Source organism: Eubalaena glacialis, chromosome 17 (genome assembly GCF_028564815.1).
Source record: "Eubalaena glacialis isolate mEubGla1 chromosome 17, mEubGla1.1.hap2.+ XY, whole genome shotgun sequence".
Lineage (NCBI taxonomy): Eukaryota > Metazoa > Chordata > Mammalia > Artiodactyla > Balaenidae > Eubalaena > Eubalaena glacialis.
In genome coordinates, this window is record NC_083732.1 from 69,771,590 (window position 1) to 69,795,673 (window position 24,084).

Sequence of the window (24,084 nt, forward strand, 5' to 3'; positions counted from 1 at the left end):
TTGGGGCAGTAGAAGTAGTCATTTGTATTCAGAGTTTAAAAACATACTTCAACTGCCAAATGAATTTTTCTAATTCCTGATATAAACTTTCCTACCTCATCTTTACCAAAACTGAAACCCCAACATAAAACCTTCATTAAAAAAGAACAGGATGTTGATAGTGGGGCAGGCTATACATGTGTGGAGCCGTGGGTATATGGGAAATTTCTGTCCCTTCCATTCAGTTTTGCTGTGAACCTAAAACTGCTCTAAAAAGTAAAGTCTATTAAAACAAATGGCCAGATACTGGTGGCTTCTGTAACTAGTGGCCCATGACAAGCAGAGTAAACAAAACTAAAAGAATTAGTATGCTATGCTATTTCACCTATTACCATGAAGTTTTTAGAACATTGCAGAAAGTCTAATTCAAAATATTTTACAACTGATCCAATATAGGATTTCTTTCATCAGGAAAACTTAAAATCTTTTCTAAGACAATTCTATTCAGCAAACAATCATTATATTAAGGCAAGGAGCGTAATGACATGAAGAACATGAAACCCAGTTTTCTCAATGACCTGTTTGGAAACAGTGTACGATGTCCAGAGTGGCATTAGGAATATTTCACTGTAACTGCTTTCAAAGTCAGTGTGATATAAGATATCATATCTAGTCCGATAAAGCACTGCAGGCCGTCCATAGAGGAGGTGTCTCTCTAGGAAAGAAAAAAATAAACTGTCTTAAACACATATTAAACTGTACATCAAATGTTAAAGAAATATTGGAAGAGAGTCAAATTGTCCACAATTTGCTTGCTTACTTATTAATAATGTAGCTCCTTCTCCTTAATTTAATCAGGTTAGTTTTCCTAACACTTCTGTGGTTTATTTGATCACCTAAGCGTGGGTCAAGGCTTACAGATATCAAAACTGTAATGTAAATACCATATTTATTTTAATGGTTTTTTTTCAGTTATAAAGAATTTCAATCTGTATGGGAAAGAAAATTATTTATTAAATTTTGAAATGATTCAGCTGAATGGGAAGTCAAGACAATTAGATTTTATAGAATTAATTCATTTGACCCTGGAAAGGCTCATCAAATTAACCAATGATTTAATTAAGAGGAAGGTACTCTTTGATCATTATTTGTAAACTGCAACTCAAATATGCATTATTTCAGCATAAAAAGTGAGTACTAATGAGCATTTAAAGTAAGTAGCTTTGTGACATGGAGGAAAACTCTTTAGGTAAGAACTTAAAGGAACATGTATAGATAAAATAAGTGGCATTCAAGGGGGTCCTTTAAATACAAAAGGGAGGTCATCGGTTACCAAAGAACTCAGTTAAGACCCCAGAATGTAGATTCAGACCCCGAAGAGAAAGCTCTCCTCTTAGGAAAAAATAAAGGTTTGAAACTTTATTCTTCTGAGAAGAAGACATGGGAGATTAATGTGCAAACCTTCATTCTACACCCACAATAAATGCCTCAAGCTTGAGCTGCCCATTTTAGACAGGCTAAAGTCAGAACTGCCATAGATTCATAGAAATTGGGGTCCTGCAGACCAAAATATTTAGAGACTGAGGCTTTGGCAATTCACGATCCCCTAAGTGATAATCAAAAAAAATTTTTTTACTATTATTTCTATTAGAAAAAAGTCAGTTCTGGCAATCACTTATTAAATTATGTATACATGTTGCTTTAATTAAAGTATTACCATTCTACACAAGTAACAGAGAAAACCCTTCGTAGATTACTTTGCAAGACCCTCCCAAGTAGAACTGCTGATTTGAGGCAAAACAGCCCACACTGTTAACAGCACAAGCCTGTTCTGGGTAGTTGGGCTTTGTCAGCATTGCAGTAAATGTAGAAGTCTTGGTAAAGCTGCCAAATTTGGGGACCCACCCCTAAGAATTAGAACATAATATGCTAATATCATGTAAAGGAAATATAATGAACAAATAAAAAGCCAGCAAATCATAACAGTAGTACTTGGGGGCAGTTTACCAGGTCAGACTTTCCTTCAAAACTCAAACCAAACCTTTTCTAGGTTCAAAATTTCCATTAACGTTTTCCTTGATTTCATTTTTGCTGCCTCTGAATTTCCTGGTTTCAGCTGGAAGCAGAAGTATCAAGATTCTTTGAGAAGCTATTCTCTTTTTATCATTCAAGTTTTAATGCTTACCCAACACATTCCTCCAAGCTCAAATGCAAACCTGGCATATTACCCAATCTATCCCATTAAGAGGACAATAAAAGAGCAGTCATATTCCTCTATGCAACATTTAGAGCAGCCATCAATCAACACTCTTAGACAATCTATAGACTCCACCAACTCTGGTTCCTCCTTATTTCTCACCATTCCTCAACATAGCACTCCATTCCATGAAGGCTGATTGATTTGCAATACTGCTCATAATCATTGTCAACAACTCTGTGCTATTATATATATATGACTCCTTTTCTCTACTGGGAATAACTTCTCCACCAGTCCTGTCACTTATCTCCCTCCAAATTTTTCATTAATGTAGTCCCCCCTCATCAAACATATACTGAGTACCTTCTTTGTGCCAGGCCTTGGGCTATGGAATAGAGATACTTGGTAAAGACAATTAAGATAGAGCTTTTACCCTCAAGAAGCTCACAGTTCAATGGGAGAGACAAACATGGCATAAATAACTAAAATGCAATATGCTGCTCACTGTATCAGAGATATCTACATAGTGGAACAGGAACACAGAGCATGATGCATGCCACAGATGGGGATGAGGTGGCATCAGTACGGTCCTTACAGAACTTATGAAGCTAAGCCAGAGTCACCCCACATCCCATTTATGCCTGTTGCCCTGGCATAATTGTCCTCACCTTCAAAAGGGGATGACAGATAATATGGTCACATAGTTCAGCTCCCATGAAAGAGACATGGGGAGGAGAGGGAGAAAAGGACAAGAGGGGAAGAGACATCTTAAGAGTCACTTTCTCCTGAAAGATTTCTCCAGTTAAGCTTCTCCATCTCTACTCATGCTTCTGCTCTGCATGTAGAAACTCAATTTTCTTTTGAAATGTGGGTGTCATAGCTCCCAAGATATGCACAACTCCAGTTTTTGGCACACAGTTGGAGCCCAAATATATCATTATCTGACTAACTTTTTCTCAATTGTTAACTGAGCATGTATGACATGAAGAAAAAAAAATGTAGTGGCTTTGGCAGTCTCCTAATATCCAACCAAGTTCCCCAACTGACCCAAAGAATCTACTTGGGTCTTCCTGTTGCATAATAGTTTCATCTAAGAAAGAGGTGAAATCATCTTTGCAGTAAGAAACACTTTAAGGTCCAGAAACAAAATTTAGATTTCCCTTTTTCAGTTTATCAGGGTATCAAACAATCACATGTTCTTGGTCACAGCCTGCTACTCCATATGACATCTTAGACAAGTCACCCATTGCATTTCTGTTTAGCAAAAAGTCCCTTGTTGAGCCACAAAAGGGTACTTGAAGCTCAGTCTTTGGACACATAAGTGCTTCATCTAGAGACCAGCCACCCTGGAGATGAGCCTGCAAGCTTCTGCTTTTGAAATATGTTCCTCGTGATTTCTTGATACGGATCTAGTATAGCTGGTGTCTTCCCAGGCTGGGTTCCTACTCCATGAAATTCCAGACAGAGCCTCCATTCCACACCCCAGTTCCCTGTTTACAATAGTGGCTGGCATTTTTGGTACATGCCACGGTTCTCCTCCAGATACCACGTTGGCAAAATACTGTGAGGCAAATCTTTTTAAGTGGTGTGGACTTCCCCAGTGCTCATTCTTTTTGTCTTCCAAAACTTGGTCATCCAGACTTGAGTGTGTGTTTCTTTTCCCTCTTCAGCTTCCTGATTCATATTCCCACAGATTAGCTGGCTGACTTGAGAGCCACATGAAAATCTCTCCTCTTTTTTGTTTTTGTTTTAAACATCTACTCCCACAATAATATGCTCTTACATTTTACCACAAAATCTCTACCCAGGGTCTTTCCTTTTCCTACATCCCTTCTCTTCCTTTGCCTTAGAAGTGTCTACTAGCATTTACTGCCATGTCAACCTCCTCTGGGATTAGATTTGATGCCTCTGGTAGGGTCCTGTTCTTTCTTACCTCAACCCGTAAAACACTACACTGTAATTCATCAACTGGCTAAATCTCACAATAAAATAATAACTTAATGAGGACACGGATTTTGTCTATTTTGTTTACCATTGTATCTCTACCTCCAACAATGCCAAATATCTATGTGGATAAATAAATGATTGTTTTATTTTTAAAAAATACTGTTCTTTATGACTTTCAAGAACTGGCTTTCTAGGTATGACCTGCCTAATATTCCCTCTCTAGCTATTCAGGACTGCTTTAAAGTTAACAAGAATTACTAGTGTTTAAGTCATTTTTCTAACCAAACTAATTTCTCATGGTGTGTGATAAGGAGCCAAACACATAGGTGTTAAAATGATGTTTAATTCCCTTTCTCACAAAGATGATAGTGAATGCCGACCTGACTAAGAAAATACAAAACATGGTTTAGCAATGCTAGTAAAGAAGAGACTAAAGTGAAAATAAATAGTGCAATTATTCTTACAGTAAAAATTACACCTGGCTCTAGTGCCAGAATTGCTTGCTGTGAGAAATTTAAATATTTCCATTTCATTCATTCATTTATCCATTGATTCATGGATTACAAAATGAAAATTCAATAAGTTTGCCAAGACATTACATACATGTGATCCAGAAAAGCAGCCATGCAATTAAGATCCGGAATTCACTACAAATGTAGAAATATTAAAGCTTTAGCAAGCATTTTAGATCACAATTTTTGAAGCTCATATTTATTCTTCCTCTTCATTTTAGTAAAGGACTTGATTCTGTAAGTTTAGTATTTATAATACTAAATCTTATAATAGCCTAAGATTAATTTAATATACCACTGTTTTGTTACCTCAAATTTACCCTGGGTTGTTTCACTGTTGGAATGCATAGCTTTTACATGTGTGTTTGGTACAGATGTATGAGTGGTTTTATGTCACATGACATTAAAACAGTTACATATGAATGTTACAAATGGAATGGGCAGGGCCTGTGGTTTATTCTGAAAAAATCAGCTACCTATAGGTGTATTTTTTTTAAAAACTAGGCAGGAAAATAATACAACTTTACATTTGTATAGAACTTTAGGTCTACAAAATGGTTTAAAAGCCTCAATATATATTAGAGATAGCCAGAAGGGGGAAATGATTACTCTGAGCATAACACACACAGCACCTCGAATTCTCGAGGTTCTACTCCAGCAGAGCAGACATTGACTATTTCCAGTGGGGGACTAGACTTATGACCCAGGACACACCATAAAGGCCTGAAAGAACTCAGACCAAGAAAATGTCACTTTGCAGTTGAAGAAATGACTGAGACAAGACCCTTAAGGAGACAGACACCAAGAGACAGAGAGAGAGAGAAAGAGACAGGAGAGAGAACACCGAGGCTTACCCATATCCTAGAATCTAAACGGGCAAATGCTTTGCACATAATAAGACAATGATATATAGTTATTTGAAATTCATGTAATAGTTTTAAAGTCTATCTGTATCACTCCAGTTATTGGCAATTGCAAATAGCCATTATTGTGCACACATACAAAATAATGCTGTATAAACTTAAACAACTTTACCAAAAGTCTATTGAATATTAAACTGTTAATTATAATAAAAATAAATAAAGTCTCTCTTGTATCATTAGAGACTGTCCCATTAGGCCATGAGCAGACCAAGAAGGTGTGCTACCATGATCCTCCCCTAACATTTTATGTCACCGTTGTGAAGTCACACGCTGGAAACTATTGGTGACACAGCTGACAGAACCAGATGTATCAGAGAAATCAGCTCCCAGCCCAGGGTAGGCGCTCAACAAATACACACGAGGGTCCATTTCCATGAAAGTATATAAACTTTAAGCCTCGGTGACATAAAATCATCTAGAGATAAGACACATATTCACCTCTGAGCAGAGCGATGGAGCGGTGAGGTCATTAACTATGGTTCTTTCCAGCCCTGAGAGTCAGTGATTCACCTGGAAGATGCCTCTTATTTTCATGCTCAGAAGTTTGAGGCCACTGCTTATGCTGACTTGTGGGACTGGTTTTGTCCTATGAGCACACTGCCACGAAAAAACTAAATGAAAGATTTTTTTCCCAGATGGAAGTGTTTTAGGACCATGAATAGTCAGAGCTTGAATCAGCAAAAACATTAGAGTCCATTCAAAGTTATCATAATTAACTATTTCATTAGTGACTTTTAGAAGAGAAACATCTCAGTAATATTTCTCTGCCTTGGTGAGTGAATATTTGAAAAACTCAAATCATGAGACTCCATACTCCTTGATCCTGGCAGCATTGTAATTTTTCCAATTCTAATGACACCGCAGTCCACTAGAGGTTCGATGTCAAACATTTCAAATCACTTCTAGATTTATGAAGGATTTGTGTACCTTCCATCAACTAAGTCCTATCTCGAAAGCCGTGTTCATCCAATTACATGCCAAAGAGTCTGTGTGTTCTATCATCAAAGAGAGAAGCGGGAGGGTGATGATGCAGACAGAGAAGAAGAAAAAACGTGAAGATCTTTATAAAGAGGGGAAATAAGTCAAGTAAATAAAATATTCCGCTGGTTTCCTCAACCTTTACTTAATCAGATTGGAAATGGCACGTATGATGAATAGAACCATATGTAAGCTAATAACTCAAGTAATGTTCTCAAGAGAATTTGACTATGTGCATCTTTACTGCATGACTTGGGCTGCTGTGCTTGATTTCTGTCTTCTTTTTAATACACTTTTGGTCATTCCCTTGCTGTTACAAGATGCTATCCCATCTGCTGTAGTAACCTGTGTAGGAGCCTTTCCCTCTTCTTCTAATCTCTTCTAATTTTCCTGGGATTTCAAAACCAGAAGGAAGAGCTTATGTGGTAGATTGCATTATTGTTCCTAATTATTTACTGCTCTTTTGTAAAGGATTATGTACTTCTCCCATTGCCAAGTGACTTGTAGGACAGTGTCCTTGTGGAAAGAATATACTTCCCTACTCCACTGGTTTCATGTGCCCTATTTTCACCAATGAACTGGGAATGGAAGTGACAGATGCCTCATCAAAGCAGAAGTGTTGAGACCCATTGCCTGGTTCTGCCATTCCTCTTTTCCCTCTGCCACGAGAAGGGCATGTCCCAGCTAGGGGCTGCTCCTTCAGCCTAGATTCCAGAATAAAAAGTACACATGGGGCAGAGCCACACTTGGCCTAGAGTCAGCATCCTGAAATATGAACAAGAAATGCACAGACCACTGAGATTCTCTTTTTCATCACAAGCTTGCAAAAGTTGACTAATACAGGAGGGTTATTATTGTACGTAAAATAAGAAAATGAGTTAGAGCTCAAGATAATCCTTCTTTGAAGAGAGATTTCTGATTTGGTTCCTTCTGTGCATCCCTTCCCGTAACATACACACTGACTCTGCAGGTCGGTAAGCTTCAGTAGAGGTACCAGCTGTTACCATTTATAATTGTGACTTTCATTCCCTTCATTGAAGTCCCCATCAGCACCTTAACTTATGACCCATCAGATGCACAATGGTATATTTAAGCCCTCTGCTTTTCAGAGGGCTTAAAAGCTATTGAGGAAAAAAAAAGGTAATGGAAATTTTCTGACTTATTACACAGCTGGCGTCCTGTGTACATAGAATAAACCAATACCTTTTGCCAGATGGTATAAAAATCACTTTGCAATCCAAATTCGAATTTTAAAAAAAATTGTGCTTACACTATGAAGTAAATAAGAAGTTTCTCCAATTTTTGGAAGCTAGAAAACAAAACTTATCTGGTTGTTTTTTCCATCAACTCCTTACCTTCTGTAGACCCTTTTATATGAAGGCGTTTGTTGAGTTCATCCAATTTGTTCTTCATGTGTGAAAACCAAAAAAAAAAAAAAAAAAAAAAGAAAAGAGAAGACAAAGCAAATCAGAAATGTTTTTTCTTTCCAGCACGCTTCTCTCTATTTAGTACCCAGCTAAATTCAAAACAGGATCCTAAACTTCATCAATATCATAAACTCTGTAGAGTATTACTACTTTATCTCAAAATGAAATTTTAGGCTCCACTTCCTCGTGATCTATGGTCACGAATATGTTATTTAATTTCTCCATGATTTTGTTTCCTTTCCTGAAAAGTGTGGATAATCATGTTACCAACCTCCCATGTTGACAACAATGATTAGGGCGCATATATGTAAATTAATTCGAATATTGCCTCAATATTTCGGATTAATCTCTAGGTGCACTGAAGTGATTCCCAAACCAAGTTATGAAATTGCTTTTTCTAAAGCTGAAACATAACGACTCAGCAGTTCTGAAAAGTCACGGCTCAGCAACTCCATCTCCCACTATATATTCTAGAGACACTCTAGCTTACGTGTACAAAAAGACATTTGCAGTAATGTCTACTGCAGCATTGTTTGGAAGAACTAACAATTGGAAATTACCAAATGTTCTCAAATAGGAAAATGAATAGAATCATGATGGTGTAATTATATAATTAAATATTAATTATTAGCGGTAAAAATGAATGAGCTAAAACTTCACATATTAATATGCATAAATCTCAAAAATACAAGGATGAACAAATAAATGCAGGATACATATAGTAAAACAGCATTTACATAAAAATATAAAATATCCAAAGCTATCCTATAGGTTATTTTAGGGAACTATATACTAAAAATTAGTTAATACATTATTTAAGAGATACATATGTATGGAGTGAAAGTATAGAGGCCTACATGGCAATTATATACACTATATTCAGGATATTAGTTACCTTTGGGGTAGAAAGGAAGTGGGATTGGGGTGTGGGATGTCACATGGAGCTTCCATTCAATCTGTAATGTTTTCTTTCTCACAATGTGTGTATTGAAGTATTCATTTTATTAATCTCTATACCTTTTCAGTATGTCTGTATTTTTTTTTAAGAAAAGGAAAATAGTCTTTTGGAGAAACCCATTGACAAAATAAAGATGATCTAGAATCCCTCCAAAACGGTTTAAGATAAAATAACCAAACTATTTCTTGCTTCCCAGAAGAAAGGTAATTCAGAAAACAAGATACAGTTAATAGATGCGTCTAAAAATATAACTAGAATTCACTTCAAAGACCACTTCCTGTTGACTTTGGCAACTCAACTCCTCCAGCTGAGGTCTTAGAATTACCTACTTTATACTAATTAGCCCTGTTATTTCTTATCAGGCGCTAAAGTAGGAAGGATTAATAAAGGGAAGGAGGTAGGGAAGAAGAGCAAACTTCCTCCCATGGTGGGCCTCCCAAACTGTGGCTCCTAGGCCCCTAGGAATCCTAGAAGGTAGCAAATGGTAGGGGACGGGGATAGACCAGTAGGAAAATTATTTTCTGAGGTCTAATAGAAAGATCACACATTCGCCTGTAATAAAACCACACATGCAAAAATAAAATTGCTTTGCTTTGTGTTGGAACCCTCTCAACCACTAACCAGTGTTAGTGGTAACACTGGTTGTACCTTGCTGTCAGAAGCACTGATGGGCAACTCTAAAAGGTCTTTGATCAATATAAAATTCAATAAGCAAATCATTACTGAACATGTGTAGTTTGCTTGTTTCAATAACTGTCCAAACACGAGGTGCTGGGTAGTCCCTATCAGCACCCCCAACGCCCGCCCTGCCACACCCTTCCTTACCCTGCTCTGTGCCCTGGGAGACTGATCTCCAGGGACTCATCAAAGAGCGAGCTTGCCCTCCAGCTGGGCTCCAACAATGAGAGGTACCAGCAGGGGATTGGGAGGGGTGGATTTACTCCCCCAGCTTCCCCTCTACCAGGTTGCAGTGCGTTTGCTGCACCCGTCTACCAAATTCCGTCGTTCCTTCCTATACAGCTCTTTCTCCATGTGCCAGTAACTGCTCCCTCCCTTTATTGTTGAGACCTAAGATTGGTACCCTATTAGCCCCAGGGTACTTCAGCATCCCTCATTGATTTCCCTCCACCCTGCCAGCCTTTGAAATAGTCTTCTCATTAAATGTGATTGAAACAATCCCTTTAAACCTTCTTTAAAAACCTCTTCTGCATGGGCCATCTGTTTCTTATTGGGACCATGACTGATAGACATGTGATCCAGGTTGAGAAAAAAAAGAAAAAAAACATTTTGGTTGGGAATTGTGACTCCACAGAATAGCATTATGAATTTTACTTTTTGTTCTTCATTATCTATCCCTGGGCTGTCCAATATGGTAGCCATGAGCCACATACGGCTCTTTAAACTTAAAGTCACTAAACGAAATTAAAAACTTAGTTCCAAGTGTTCAAAAGCTACAACTGACCAGTGACTACCATTCTGGACAGTACAGATATACCATTCATATCATCACAGAAAGTTCTATTGGACAGCACTGCTCTACACCCAATAGGCTCCTCCATGATAAACATTAAAAATTATTTCTACCTTTGGCTCTACCTTATCATCACAGGTACAGCCCAGGTCAAAATCAGACTGAAGGTACATAATCCCTGGGTAATTGGGTCTGGTAACTTCCTCTGGCATGGTTGGCCTGAAAGTGTTAGTACGCAGGAGATGGTTCAAACTTCCATGAGTCCCATTATTAGGAGCTGGTTTCAATCCCAGGAGATCTGATGAGAAGAAAGAAAAGAGCCAGGTACTTTGTAAGTATTTTTGATGAGGTATAGGGAGAGTCAAAACCATTCACCTTCCAAGGGCCTGAAAACTTGGAACACGAATTAGAATAGAATAAAACCAAATTTAGACTGTAGGCTCGCTTCTTACTTCCTAAATCATTCTTGCTTGATCATGTCTTGGCAACAACTTTCTGAAATAGTATGTTCATTGCTTGATTATAAAGAGAGACATTTCCAAAAAGAGAGAGTGAAGAAATAGGGCCTTACTTAGCTACCGCCTATGTCTGTGATAGTTACAACCCAAGGACCATCAGCGTCAGTATCATTGCCCTTCTGCTTCTCTAAAAGTCTAAGGAGACTTTCTATCCTGAATTTTGAAGTGGGACTTATAATCAATAAATAACCTCTAGTCTGCCCTCTCATGCACTCCACAGAAGTACGGGGACAAGAAGAGGTTTTGGCCTTGGGCCCTAAAGTGCCGCTGTGAAATGAACAGGCTGATTTCACAGCAAGTGAAATGGTTGCCAAGCGAGCATACAGTGACTTGCCTAAGCTGAGAGGTGGGGCAGGGGAGAGCCAGCAGCCAAGATGGGAAAAGAACCCAGGAGACCCGACTTTCAGACTCCCCCTCTAACCACCAGGCTGGCACTCCCTTACTAAATAGGAAAAGTTGTCCTCATTCAGCAACTAGAAACTCAAGGAAGAAAAATAATTAGGAGTACATAAATAGCTGGCCAGGATACAAGCTGGCGAAATTTTAACTGGGCTGCAATGGGAGAGATGGAGGTGGGAGAAAGCTCTGTGCCGAACTCTTGCTTTACCCAGCCTCTGACCATTGGTGTCAAACTGTAATGCTATGTTAGATCAGCCAGAGACTGCCAACAGCAACACTATGAAAACTCCCCGTTAGTCAACTGTTGACGGAAGACAAAGAAGCCTTAGAAGGGGATGATATTCTGTCTCTTGAACCAATGGGCAAATTACCACATTTTTTGTGTGTGAAAAGATGAGGTGATCCCAGAAAACAGACACCTCATTTCTTTCTCTGACATTGAAAGAAGTTCATACGTTAACTCAAGATTGTTTTCTTGGTTTTGATGAAATAAGTGACTTACCACACATGACATTGTAAAGTTCAATGTTTTCAAATGGAGGCACTTTAGTCTTGTACTTAAATGTTGGGCCATAACCTACGAAAACAGTCTTCCAAAAGAAAAGAAAACAAACAAAACAATTAGGCATTGCTAATATCTAGTAGCAACCCTTCCTCGATTTCTAAATGCTTTGCAAGCTTCACTCACACCACCATTCCCATCCCTTCTTGGAGTCACTAAAACACACTTCGATTCACAGTTCCAGGAGCATACCTGCATACTGTTGACCTTGTTATCAAATCCATGGTCTCCCTGGAAAAAACATTTTCCCGATGGTTTCTTATAAACATCCAAAGGTTTCCTAGAGTGAAACAATTGTACAATCAGTCAGGATTTCTCATGAAATCATTCTGATTAAAAAACAAAAACAAAAAAAAACAGTGCACAAAAAATATCTCTAAGGAGTGGATCTTACAAGTATATTCTTCTCATTGTAATTGCATCATTCCTGTGGTGATGAAAACATGATGCTGTTCTTTTGCCCCAAGTGCTTTTGCTTTGACAATCAGCCCAGGACAAGTTGGGACCTGAAGTCCTGGTTCCCTACTCATGCCTCGTGCTTGCAAAGCACGAGGTCACAGGTACAGACACACCTTGTAGATACTGCACGTTCGATTCCAGACCACCACAATAAAGAGAACATCGCAGTAAACTGAGTCACATGAAGTTTTTGGTTTCCCAGTGCATAGAAAAGGTATATTTACACTATACTATATTAAGTATGCAATAGCATTATGTCTAAAACAACAACACACATACCTTAATTTAAAAATAGTGCTGTTGGAAAAATGTCACCTATAGACTCTCGATGCAGGGCTGCCACAAATCTTCAACTGTCTGCCTATGTGCTTCACTAGCTCCAGGACTGTAAGACTCTCCACTCTGGGGCCGTGTTTGTCTGGTTCATTTCTACATACCCATCACTATGCTCCATGCTAAGCACACAGTTGGCACTTTAAAAATATGTGATGTTTAATCAATGAATGGAGATCTGTATTCTATAAAAATGTTTGCATACAAATTTACCTGTCAACAAATTTACCTAGTAATACCACTAGAGAACATAACTGAGTCATAAGCTTAACATATGTAATAGTGGCATAGCTAACAAGAGCCAAGCCTCACCTAGACAGTACCTCTATTTAGAAATAGAAAATGGAAACCTTGCTCTCTAGACATCAAAAGCATCTGAGCTTCCTTGTTGGGACAGGAAGATGCCTTTTGCTTAGAGTCATGCAGCACTTTTCCAAAACACTTTCATGTTTATTAAGACAAATATTTCCTAAGTACCTATAGGTACATTGCACTGAAGTAAAGTGCTTGGGGGAAAACAAAGAAATTAAACTTTGGGGTCTTTGCTCTTAGGAAAAGTACTTTCAGCTTGGGATAATAAGATATGTGCATATCATAACTCAACAGTGCAAGATATAAGTTGAAAAGATTTACTGCTAATTAAAATGCCTGGCTTTGATCTACACTAATTTGCTCATCTATCTTCATCTTTTAGTTAACTCCTACTCAACTCCCAAGTTTTCTTCGTCGAAACCTACAAACGGTACAAATTTGCTCTCTCTTCCAAGCCATCCCATACTCAGACATACTCAGCCAAGCCATTTTGGTCACATTTTTGTAACTTTTCCTTGAAGACTCCCCATGTCTGTTCTAAATGACCTCAATAATTTCTAGTTTACATACGTATCTCTTCACAATCCTACATATTTAACTCTATGTACCCCCTGACAATTACGGTAGGATATTTGTGTATTTGTCACATGTGTCTCTCTAGATGTTCCATACTGATGCAAGCTCTTAGAGGACACACATTTTCTTGTTATCTTCTCTCTCTTGTAAATTCATTCAAGTACCAAGCCAGAGTACATCTAGTAGTTGTTCAATTATTACTAAGTTAATTAAGACTGAGTCTCAGCACTTTTCTTAAGGAGAAAGTCAGAGCAAGAGTGAGTGGCGGACTTCCCTGGTGGCACAGTGGTTAAGAATCCGCCTGCCAGTTCAGGGGACACGGGTTCGATCCCTGGTCCGGGAAGATCCCACATGCCGCAGAGCAACTAAACCTGTGCGCCACAACTACTGAGCCTGCACCCTAGAGCCTGCTAGCCACAACTACTGAAGTCCGCATGCCCTAGAGCCCGTGCCACAAATACTGAGCCCGTGTGCTGCAACTACTGAAGACCCCGCCTAGAGCCCGTGCTCCGCAACAAGAGAAGCCACCGCAATGAGAAGCCCGCGCACTGCAACGAAGAGTAGCCCCTGCTTGTCTCAACTAGGGAAAGCCCATGCGCAGCAACGAAGACCCAACGCAGCCAAAAAAAAAAAAAGAGTGAGTAGGAAAGGGCTGCCCCCAGATCTGTGTGAAAGTGATTCAGCTTTGGATAATTAACTCTTTGGAACTGGTTAGAGCTTCCAGACACATCCTACATCAGATTCAAGAGCAAGGAACAGTCTCTTCCACATTGGAGAGTCTTTTGTAGTTCAAAACAAGGCAAACATCTGAAATATTTAAGGCAATGTAAAACACGCCTACAGTAACAGAGGTTTTAAGATTAACAACATTTTCTGAACTCTTCTATAAATGTCGCTACAAGCTAAGTCTCGTCAACGGAGGCCAGACCTGTCCAGTGTGGTAAGGCAATGTCCCAGGCATATGTTTGACTTACTCAAGTAATAAGAATAGAATGTAAATTTGAAAAACAAAACAGAGAGACAAACACACAAAGATGCACTGAGAGGCTACAAAGAGCCACCAAGATGCTGAGACCAGGAACACAGAGATGTATTGTCTCAGGGCTAATTGTTTATCCAGCACACAAACTCTTTGCAAATGATGAGATTTCCAACTGAGATTTCTTTTCATAATGGCTAAGGACCTTAAAGCACTCCAGCTGCCAAAGGGGTGGTTATGAAGATGAGAATCAGGGACAGCCTATCCCCAAGTTACCTTGCGACGTGCCATCTTCGGTCCACCAATAAATGGATGTCCTCAATTCTTCTGTTGTTGGCATAGTGCAAACGTTTGGGAAGGTGCTGTTTCATGTAAGGCTTAAAGTGCTGATCTGGTTTTTTACACTGAAATAGAAATGGATATTGAACTTTAGATGGAGTGTCTTCTAGAAAAGTCCAAGACATTCTCTCTAGAAAGAGGAAGGTTTTAAGTCAAACGAAAGGTTAATTACTGAATAAATGGCATTTGTTACCCCTATCAAATGATAAAAGCTGAAAACAAATAGATTCAAAGGGGATTAGATAATGTTGAAGAAGACATAGAAGGTTATCAGAGGGGAGTTAGAAATTTTTAAGATACATTCCTGACGCGTGAGACCATCACGAAGAGCAACTCAAACTCCAAGGCTTTTCCCAAATGCTTCAAATCAAGGGATGGGGAGGTGGGGTGGGAAGGGAAGAGGAGGCATGTTCAGGACCATGTGATTACAGTCTCATGTGCCTTTAAGGTCCCTATCCCGGATGGGAAAACTATGGAACAGGGTGGTGGGCAGATCTGGTTCAGAAAGAGTAAGGATCTGTTTAATCATGAATGAATACTTGTCAGCCCTAATGGCAAGGTCAAATACTCTCATTTTGTATGGTTACCAAGACCATTAGGGAGCCTGCAGCTGTCCATGGGCCAGAAGTTTTGAAAGCTCTTAGGGAAACAAATATACAGGATGGCAGGGCAGTGAGGAAAATATTCCTGTCACCCTACAGGGGACTTGAATACAAGAGAAGAGTGTGTGGAAGCTACTCCAAGGGCAGAGGCCTGGTGACATGCAATACTTACCGTGAGATTAGCAATAATGACTTTAGGGTCATCTGTTCAAAGAGAGAAGGAGAAAGGTTTCAAAAGAGTTGACAGTAATCACTGAGAGAAATCATTTTTGCAGCGAGAGACTCAATTCTTTTTTTTTTTTTCTCCTAGAAGACCTATCACTTTAGATTTTGTTTAAAATATATGTAAAACTGTGTGTGGATATTTAAAATTTCAGTAAAGTGAAATGTATCTAAATGAGAGGAACAATTCCTATGGTAAATGTCCCTGCTAGGTCCAAGTCAACCTTTCCGGAAGGGAATTCCTCCTTCCAGAGCACCGGGGTACTGCTGGGTAAATTGCTTTTTTAAAATTCTCCCAAATGGTCCCTCTGGAACCTGGATAGAGTTTATTTGAAATTTAACATCAGGAACTAAACTGGGCATTTGGGGCTTTTAATGTAACTTCCTATGTATCTGCAGATCTTTCAAACAAGCGATCATCCACTTTTAAGATGAATCTTCGAATCCATTATTTTTTCTAAAGGGAATTTTTTTCCTCAGTAATATCACAGGGCTAATTACATAGGTGGCTGCCCCTTTCCAGCTGCAGACACACACATGTATGCACCTCCTTTATTTTCACTACCAGCAAACAAAGGATATTTTAGTCAATACCCTGAACTAGCTAAAAGCAAAACTATGTAAATGATGGCTGTGTATAAACTGTGGACAGGAATATATTATCTGAAGGTCCCCTTTTGGGGGGCGGTGTGGGGAGAAAGAGGAGATTGTAGGTTGGTTGGATTTTGTTTTGTTTTCCAGAAATTTGCTTCAGCATGTCATTATAGAATCAGCAGAAAAGGAAAGCAGCGTTCAGAAGAGATACCGACAGTCATGAGGCAACCGTCCCTGGAATATAAACATCAGTAGAGCAGGTCATGTCTCTGTCATTTCCTGCTGCATCCCCAGGGCCTGGTAAGCACTCAATAAACATTTGTTAATAAATATAAATAAATATTTGCTCATGTTTGTTGCAAATACATGAATAAGCTTGCCTTGCAGCGTAAATATACACTCTTCAAAGACAATGTTCAGAATCTTAGTTCTAAAGCTATGAAATTCGAAGATAAAAAAATGTGGATTCCCTTCTACTTAAATTGGGGTTAAAATTTAGTTGCATCTTTCAATGACAAGCAAATAAGTAATAATGGTAGCAATAATAATTAACCCCAATCGTGTCCATACCATGTTCGGTCTCTGTTAAGGGCTTTGCAGGCACTGTCTCTCTGGTCATTCACAACTACTCTGCTGGAATGTAGGTGTGATCAGAATCCTCACTAAGCCAATTGGCATTTAGAATGTGGAGGCGGGGGACGAGGGAAACGTGCACACTGGGACCCTGCTGGCCATCTGACTGAGCAAGCCATGCTTTGAACCTCTACATTCAGTGACCTCATCAACCACAGTCCTCAAAGGGACCAAACAGAATGAGTTCATGTTCTTCGATAATGAAGAAAAATAAATAGCACAGGGCAGTCTTGTGCTCAGATAAATCCCAGAGAACTTCTAGGAAATAACAAATGTCTGAGTCCATGTGTGGGACACCCATCCTTCAATTCTGAAATACTCAGCCCTCTCATGCTAACAGCTCCCAGAGAGCAGGGGAGGCCCCCAGTACAGGGTAGTGGTTAAGAGTCAGTTAAGCATCTGGGTTTAAATTCCTGCTCTGCCACTCACTAACTGCCGTCCTCTTAGCCAGTTATTTCACCTCTCTCTGAGCCTTGATTGCCACTGTTTATAAGAGGAGATGATAATACCTAACACACAGGCCATTGGAAGGATTCAATAAGGTGTGTGTACATCTGGCTGAAAGAGCGAGGTGACGAAAATATCATCGTCGTAACTACCATTTATATAGCTTTGACTATGTGCTAAACATTAATCTAAGTGATATGCAGAGAATCTCTCACTTAATCTTCCCAACAATCCTTATGTTACAGATGAGAAGACTAAGGCACAGAGTGTTTAAGTAGCTTGCCTTAAGTAGCTTAAGGTCACAGAGTGAAGCAGCTGGCAAAGATTTGAACCCACACATGCTGCCACCATTGTTTTTGCTCTTAAACACCTCGCTCTCCCATCTCTCATAAAATGTATGAACGTGTTTTTTAAAATACAAGACATTTAATTATTGGTAGTTATCATTTCATTAGCCTTAGGCAAGTTTTCCTTCCACCCCTAAAACAACCTCCCCATTACTTTTACTGATGTTTTGAAATACCTTTCAGAATAGACAAAAACTTTCTTGCATAAGCCCTAGAATGCACATACTAAATCAAGAGGTACCGTAGTGACTCTGCAGGCCACTCTGGCGAGGGCCTGCCTAGCTCAAGTGAACAGAGAAGACAGGACACGGAGGATAGAAAAGGCATGGAAAAGAGAAGGCAGAGACACCAACGTTTTGTTTATTTCACAGCGTTGCCTGGAGCTGACCTTGGAACAGTTCCCATTTCTGTTGACTCAGTAACATCATTTGGGAAAAACTTAATTTTCCAAAGCTTTATGCTTGGTGCCAATGGTTTCTTATTCCCAAGGCTAAAAATGCTAAAGGATTTTTTTCTTCCCCCAAATGCAGCATGCCTCCAATAAAACTATACACTTCTCCAAAGCTAGGCGGTTGGGCAGCATGTAAGACATCTTAGCCCATAAATCAAAGTTCTCGTCAGTGGCATATCATAACCCAAACGTGTAAAACAGAAGTGATAAGATTATTCCTGTTTATTTTATTTCTAATCTTTCAAAACAGCAGCCACTTTCCAAGGGCTTAATAGTTTCTCCTGCTGGGTTCTGTCAATCACTTTTCTAAAGGTGAAGAGTTCCCTTCAACCAGGCTCCTAGGAAGGTTTAGGGTCCGAGGGCACTTTTGCCAACCCTGTCATGGACTCCCTCACTTGAGCTAAAGAGTAAACCTGAACCTCTTGTTGGAAAGTTTGTCTCTTGTAAGCAGAAGTTTATGGTTATACACATGCCTCAAATTAAGTGTATTTTCCACATGATAAAAACAAGAGCAAATATTTATATAATGCTACGAGGGGCCAGGAACTATTCTAAGTGATATACATAGATTCATTTTCACAACAACCCTATGAGCTAGTTGTTATTTATCATCCCTTTTTTCAGATGAAAAAGACTGAGGTTTAGAGAGAGTTTCAATGACTCATTCAAGTTCACTCAGCTAAGCAGCAAAGCTAGGATTTCCACCCAAGTAGTCTAGCTTCAGAGAATAAGCCCTTTCTCACTCCACTAAATTACCCTTCTAACAATTTAGTATTTTAAGAGTCAACTTACATTTAGCATTATTGCTAAATTTGGGTCGAATTCTTCCTAGAGTTCCTGGCACTAAAGTAATGTCATCCACATTAGTTAGGTAATTGCTCAAGAATTCGGTTCTATCACATGTGACATCTTCCATTCCTATGGGGAGGGAAAAGAAAGTATTTTCAGGCAACTGTAAAATTAAGATCTCCACACAGACACTAAAGGTAACATTCAGGCCTCTCCTTAATTCGTTTTTCACAACTTAACATGAGGATCCCTCTCTTTTGAGGCTTCTTAACTTGACTTTGAATTTTTGAATGCTTCATTATATAATCTTTTCATCAGACATTGCTTTAGTCATATCATCTTGCAGCACTAGAAGGCTGAAAATGCATCATCTCAATTATATTTTAAGTCATTCAGCAAGACCAACAAGATAAAGGAAGTAACCGTGATCTTTTAAAAACAAATCTATTTACACTGTCATTATGAAAAAGATCTATTCTTTAAAAAAAAAAATCCCAGATTGCTTTAAACTCTTCCCAGCTGGGGGTGGTGTAAATAGCTGTGTCTCTTTTACAAAATGTCATTTTCCAACTCTCTAATGTATCTCGCGACTTGAGTACAGAATCACCAGCCCTCACTCTGCCTTCACTGGTGGCCTTGGATGTTACTGACAAAACAATACTGGCAACAAGAGAGAGAAAGAAAAATGTCAGCCCCAGTGACCACCCAAACTGAAAAACAAAATAACGCTGAAAACAAGCTGTAAACAATATAATCAGTTAAAACTGAAAGCTAGCAACTAGAATATAAAAAGGGTCTTGGTAGGGAATTTTTTCACCAACAAATATTGCCCCCTCCCACCCATGATTTGTTTCCTGCCTCCCATCAAGGAGAATTTCTTGATCAATATTAAAAAAATAAATAAAAACAAAAACAAACTCAAACCTTAGACTCACAAGTTACGGAGGCTGGAAGAGAACTTTATTGTCATTTCAGAATTTATGAGATGAGATGAAGCTATAAAGGTTTAATATATTGCTTTGTACAATCCAGTATCCAAATATTTTTTAAGTGGGGAAACTTAAATGATTCTGTAAAGGATTCCCTAAGGTTTTGGAATAAAGAAATATAACTCAGAGTGGCCCAGGTATGGTGAAATTCAAATTATCACCTTCTGGGATCCCAGATCCAGACCCCTCTTTTTTAAATATAAATTGGAAGGAAGAGAGAGAAAAACATATCCCAACATAGCACAAGGGTTATATATCTTGCCTTTTAACATTTAAAATCTCAGGAGGAAAAACTGAAACAATAAACAGCTATTATGTTCAAGTACAATGTTAATCCAGGAAGGGGAAGTCTCTAAATACATGTTAATGGAAGACTAGAAGGATCTTTCATTTGCTGCCTTCCTAAGTCACTTAAGCCACCCCAATGGTGAACCATCTCTCCTGCTTTCAAAGTGCTTCTCAAGCATCATCACCCTTCACCCTCCAGACTAACTCTGTGTCGGTGGTGTTAGTGTTCTCATTCTACAGATGAGGAGGCTGAGACTTGGAGAGGCTTTTAAGTGGCACAGTGCAATTTGAACTCCATTGCAACTCATTCTTACTCCAAAGCCCAGGCTCTGGAACACTAGACAATACTACCTTTTAAGAAAGAGATGCTGTGCCATCTATTCATCTCAGAAGCCTGCACACTGGCCAGACCAGATTGTAATCTAGCCAAGACTTTTACAATGCTCCAGCATGTGATTCATTGGAGCCCATCTACTTCTTAGACACATGGCTCCACCATGTAAGCAAATGTTCTTGACACCTCTGGGCAACTTAAATCAAATCAGCTGTGTCACAGGCTCCAGATTCTCTGTCCTATCTGCAGCTCTCCACCAAGTCAAACTCATGGAACATGATTTTGCAGATGGTTACATTTAGTCCTTGCAAAAGAGCATGTTAGTTCTAGGGGTTTTTTTGTTTTTTTTTTTGTTTTTTATTTATATTTATTTGTTTTGGCTGTGTTGGGTCTTCGTTTCTGTGCGAGGGCTTTCTCCAGTTGCGACGAGCGGGGGCCACTCTCCATCGCGGTGCGTGGGCCTCTCACCGTCGCGGCCTCTCCTGTTGCTGAGCACAGGCTCCAGACGCGCAGGCCCAGCAGTTGTGGCTCACGGGCTCAGCCGCTCCGCAGCATGTGGGATCCTCCCAGACCAGGGCTCGAACCCGTGTCTCCCGCATCAGCAGGCAGACTCTCAACCACTGCGCCACCAGGGAAGCCCTTTTTTTGTTTTTTTGTTTTAATTTCTCATAGATCTTCTAGAAAATTCTATAAAGAAAACTTCAGGCCCAGAGCAGAGTTTTGATTAGGGAGAGTTATCTGCCCTTCTTAACAGAACTACCAAGTCAACTAATTTTCTTCTTCCAAACCCTCTTCTAGAAGGGAGCAGCCCCATATTCCAGAGTCATGATTTCAATTTGCTAGTTCTGGAATGCAGAAGGCACTCTCAGTCTGCACACCTGTGAAATAAGAATGCTCTCTGATGCACCCTCCCACCCCAGCTCTATAAACATATATGTTTATGATGCTCTTGATCCATAAAGTTTTATACAGTGATTTAGAAAACTGCTTCCTAAACTGCTTCTTCCTCTCTTTAACAGTCTTCTCTACTGAAACAAGGTCCTCTGATTTGGGTCTTGAATTCGCTCAATGAATGCATGGAAATCACTTTTCTCATATGCCACTTCTTTGACAAGAAGCCTATGTCTCCACCTTTTTTAAATCATATTTAGATTTATTTTTTAGCCACATGAACTCTGTGGGCTCCTTTTGGGGATGTGGCTAGCAGGGATATGTCACATTCACAGAGGAAGCTCTTAATATCACAAGGGAATTGTCTGCAATCTTTTTTTTTTTTTTTTTTTTGTCATGCTGCACAGCGTGAGGGATCTCAGTTCCCCGGCTAGGGATTGAGCCCAGGCCCCAGCCGTGAAAGCGCCAAATCCTAACCACTGGACTGCCAGGGAATTCCCTGCAACTTTTTAATATGGGACAGTTTTTTGTAGGAAGGCTTTTCCTGCAAAGAATAGGAAGATACAGGAATTCCCTGGTTTTGATCAAAATGTATGCAGGGTCATCTCAGGTCGTCTCATAATTTTGAGTCACGGCTCGATTTCTTTCCCCATCCTGAAGAAAGGGGGAAGGAGGAAGAAGAATACAACCTGGGATTCTGAGAGCAAGGGTTTCCCCAGCACATCAGAAACGTTATCTATCTGGATAAAGAAACAAAGCTTTACCATGGTCTCCAACAAAGATGACATTTACACAGCGATGCAGCTTTAGTTGTTTCAGTCCATCCATTAATTGCCCCACTGTTTTGTCAATATCCCTCAGAGGATTTGTCATCTGGAAAAAGGAGCAAATTAGTCCCTGAAGGTTTTTTTTTTTCCTTTCAGTATCTCATAGATCTTCTACCCCTAGAACATTCTGGAAAGAAAACTTCAGGCCCAGAGGCAGAGCTTTGTCTAGGGAGATTTTCCTGCCTTTCTAAATGGAAACATGGTCTAAGCATTTTTATTTGTATTCTTTTAGGAAGGTAAAACCTCTCCTCATTCAATCCCTTTCAAGATTCTTTGATATAAAAATGGAAAAATTAAGGGCACTTCTTTTTTTAGAGGTAAAATGGCCTTTCTAAAATGTAACAATGTTCTTTAAGTCCAAGAATTTTGAGAGTGAGCAGAAAGTCAGATGGGCAGTTTAAGCCTCTTGTTCCCTATGTGAAATCACCCAGGCTTTGAACCATGGCAAGAAGATGGAGGCTAAGTGAATCAAAAGCAGTTCTGAGGTTAAATGGTAACCTTCCACTGGATGCCGAATTAGAGCATCATTAATACAAAGAGATCCATCTAGTGTTCCAGAAAACTTAACTGTCAATTTCTGACAACAATAGATTCTTAATAGAAGGACCACTTCTCAGAAGCAAGCTACTACTTCTCAGTGTAGTCCCTTTCAAGCTGATTTTGAGTAAAATAAAAATCTACAAGAGTTCCAACTTAAACAGAAGTGAATCATTGAGCTTGTTCTAGAAGGTTTCTTAGTCAGCCTAACGAAAAATGAAAACTCAGTTCTCTGAAGAACATTTCCAAAGCATAAGAATCATAATCCATCTCTCATGTTCTTGTTTCAAATGGAAGTTTCTGATAGCATGAATGCCACCACCTACTAGAGATTTCCCTCTCCCTCTCATCTCTGTGCAATGGAAAGATTTTCAAGAAACATCCCATCAGACAAACACTTGACAGAACTTTAGCTGAATTTGACAGCTTAGCTACAATCACACATATCCACTCAAAATGACAGATAAGAACGGAAGGGATCGGCATATCTTTTTTTCCTCAGACACATAATCTTATCTTCCATTAGCATCTTCTCAGATGACTCTTGACCTTTCCTCATATCATGTTATCAGTAAAATCAGGTGTACATTTGTTTTTCTTCATGACAGGAGTCAGTATTTCAAATTCTGTCCCAAGGAGTAAGTCACAAGTGAAAGTTTCATAATGACGTGTGCAGCATAATCTGAAGAGACTAACAGAGGGTAGACTTTGTGGTATTTGCTTCTGAGTAAACCGTGCTCTCCTCTAAGACCTTCACCTAGACAAAGAAATACCAAACGCACAACCTATGTCAACCCTTGGCAACAAATTCATTTTCTTTAGTCAGAAAGATGACTCAGGTTAAAATCCAGAACCTATTTCTTAGTGATTAGTTCAAACAATCATAAATAAGATAGTGCCTCGGAGGTCTCTGGAGGTTTCAAGAAAAGTAACAACCTATAGGCTATTCTGAATGTAATGAAAAGAGTACACATTGCTCATATCTCTATAAGAAAACACACCCAACTCTATCTACCCATTGTTTTCTCTCTCCTTCTGTCTCAGCTCTTCCCTTGTCTACCATCTAAGACCTCTTCTGAACTTGGAAGGTACAGACCACTGATCTAATCCAATATAGTATTGAGCTCTAATCTATACCGTCTCTCAGGATTTCCCCCGACTACCTTTCTGGGTTGTTCTCAAGAACCAAGCCTACAAGAAACTGTGACAAATTCTGTGAAAAAGTGCAAGCAAAACCAATAGCTTTCTTAACACTCATTCAAGC

At 39.3% G+C, this 24,084-nt stretch overlaps 1 protein-coding gene across 7 annotated transcripts in view; it reads right to left on the bottom strand.

The window, feature by feature from the left end:
* ENPP2 (ectonucleotide pyrophosphatase/phosphodiesterase 2) overlaps positions 1-24,084 on the bottom strand; it is a 104,926-nt gene that overhangs the window by 11,782 nt on the left and 69,060 nt on the right. For 3 of the 7 annotated variants that reach the window (XM_061172128.1, XM_061172131.1, XM_061172126.1), the window contains 10 exons: positions 22,221-22,329; positions 18,958-19,083; positions 15,644-15,675; positions 14,807-14,934; positions 12,064-12,151; positions 11,812-11,899; positions 10,506-10,690; positions 7,892-7,943; positions 2,021-2,095; positions 558-694 (listed from right to left, as the gene is read on the bottom strand). In XM_061172128.1, the coding sequence (XP_061028111.1) occupies positions 558-694; positions 2,021-2,095; positions 7,892-7,943; positions 10,506-10,690; positions 11,812-11,899; positions 12,064-12,151; positions 14,807-14,934; positions 15,644-15,675; positions 18,958-19,083; positions 22,221-22,329 (1,020 nt within the window). The remainder of the gene's footprint in view (positions 1-557; positions 695-2,020; positions 2,096-7,891; positions 7,944-10,505; positions 10,691-11,811; positions 11,900-12,063; positions 12,152-14,806; positions 14,935-15,643; positions 15,676-18,957; positions 19,084-22,220; positions 22,330-24,084) is intronic. The other 4 variants (XM_061172132.1, XM_061172129.1, XM_061172127.1 and 1 more) reach the window with 3 other exon arrangements.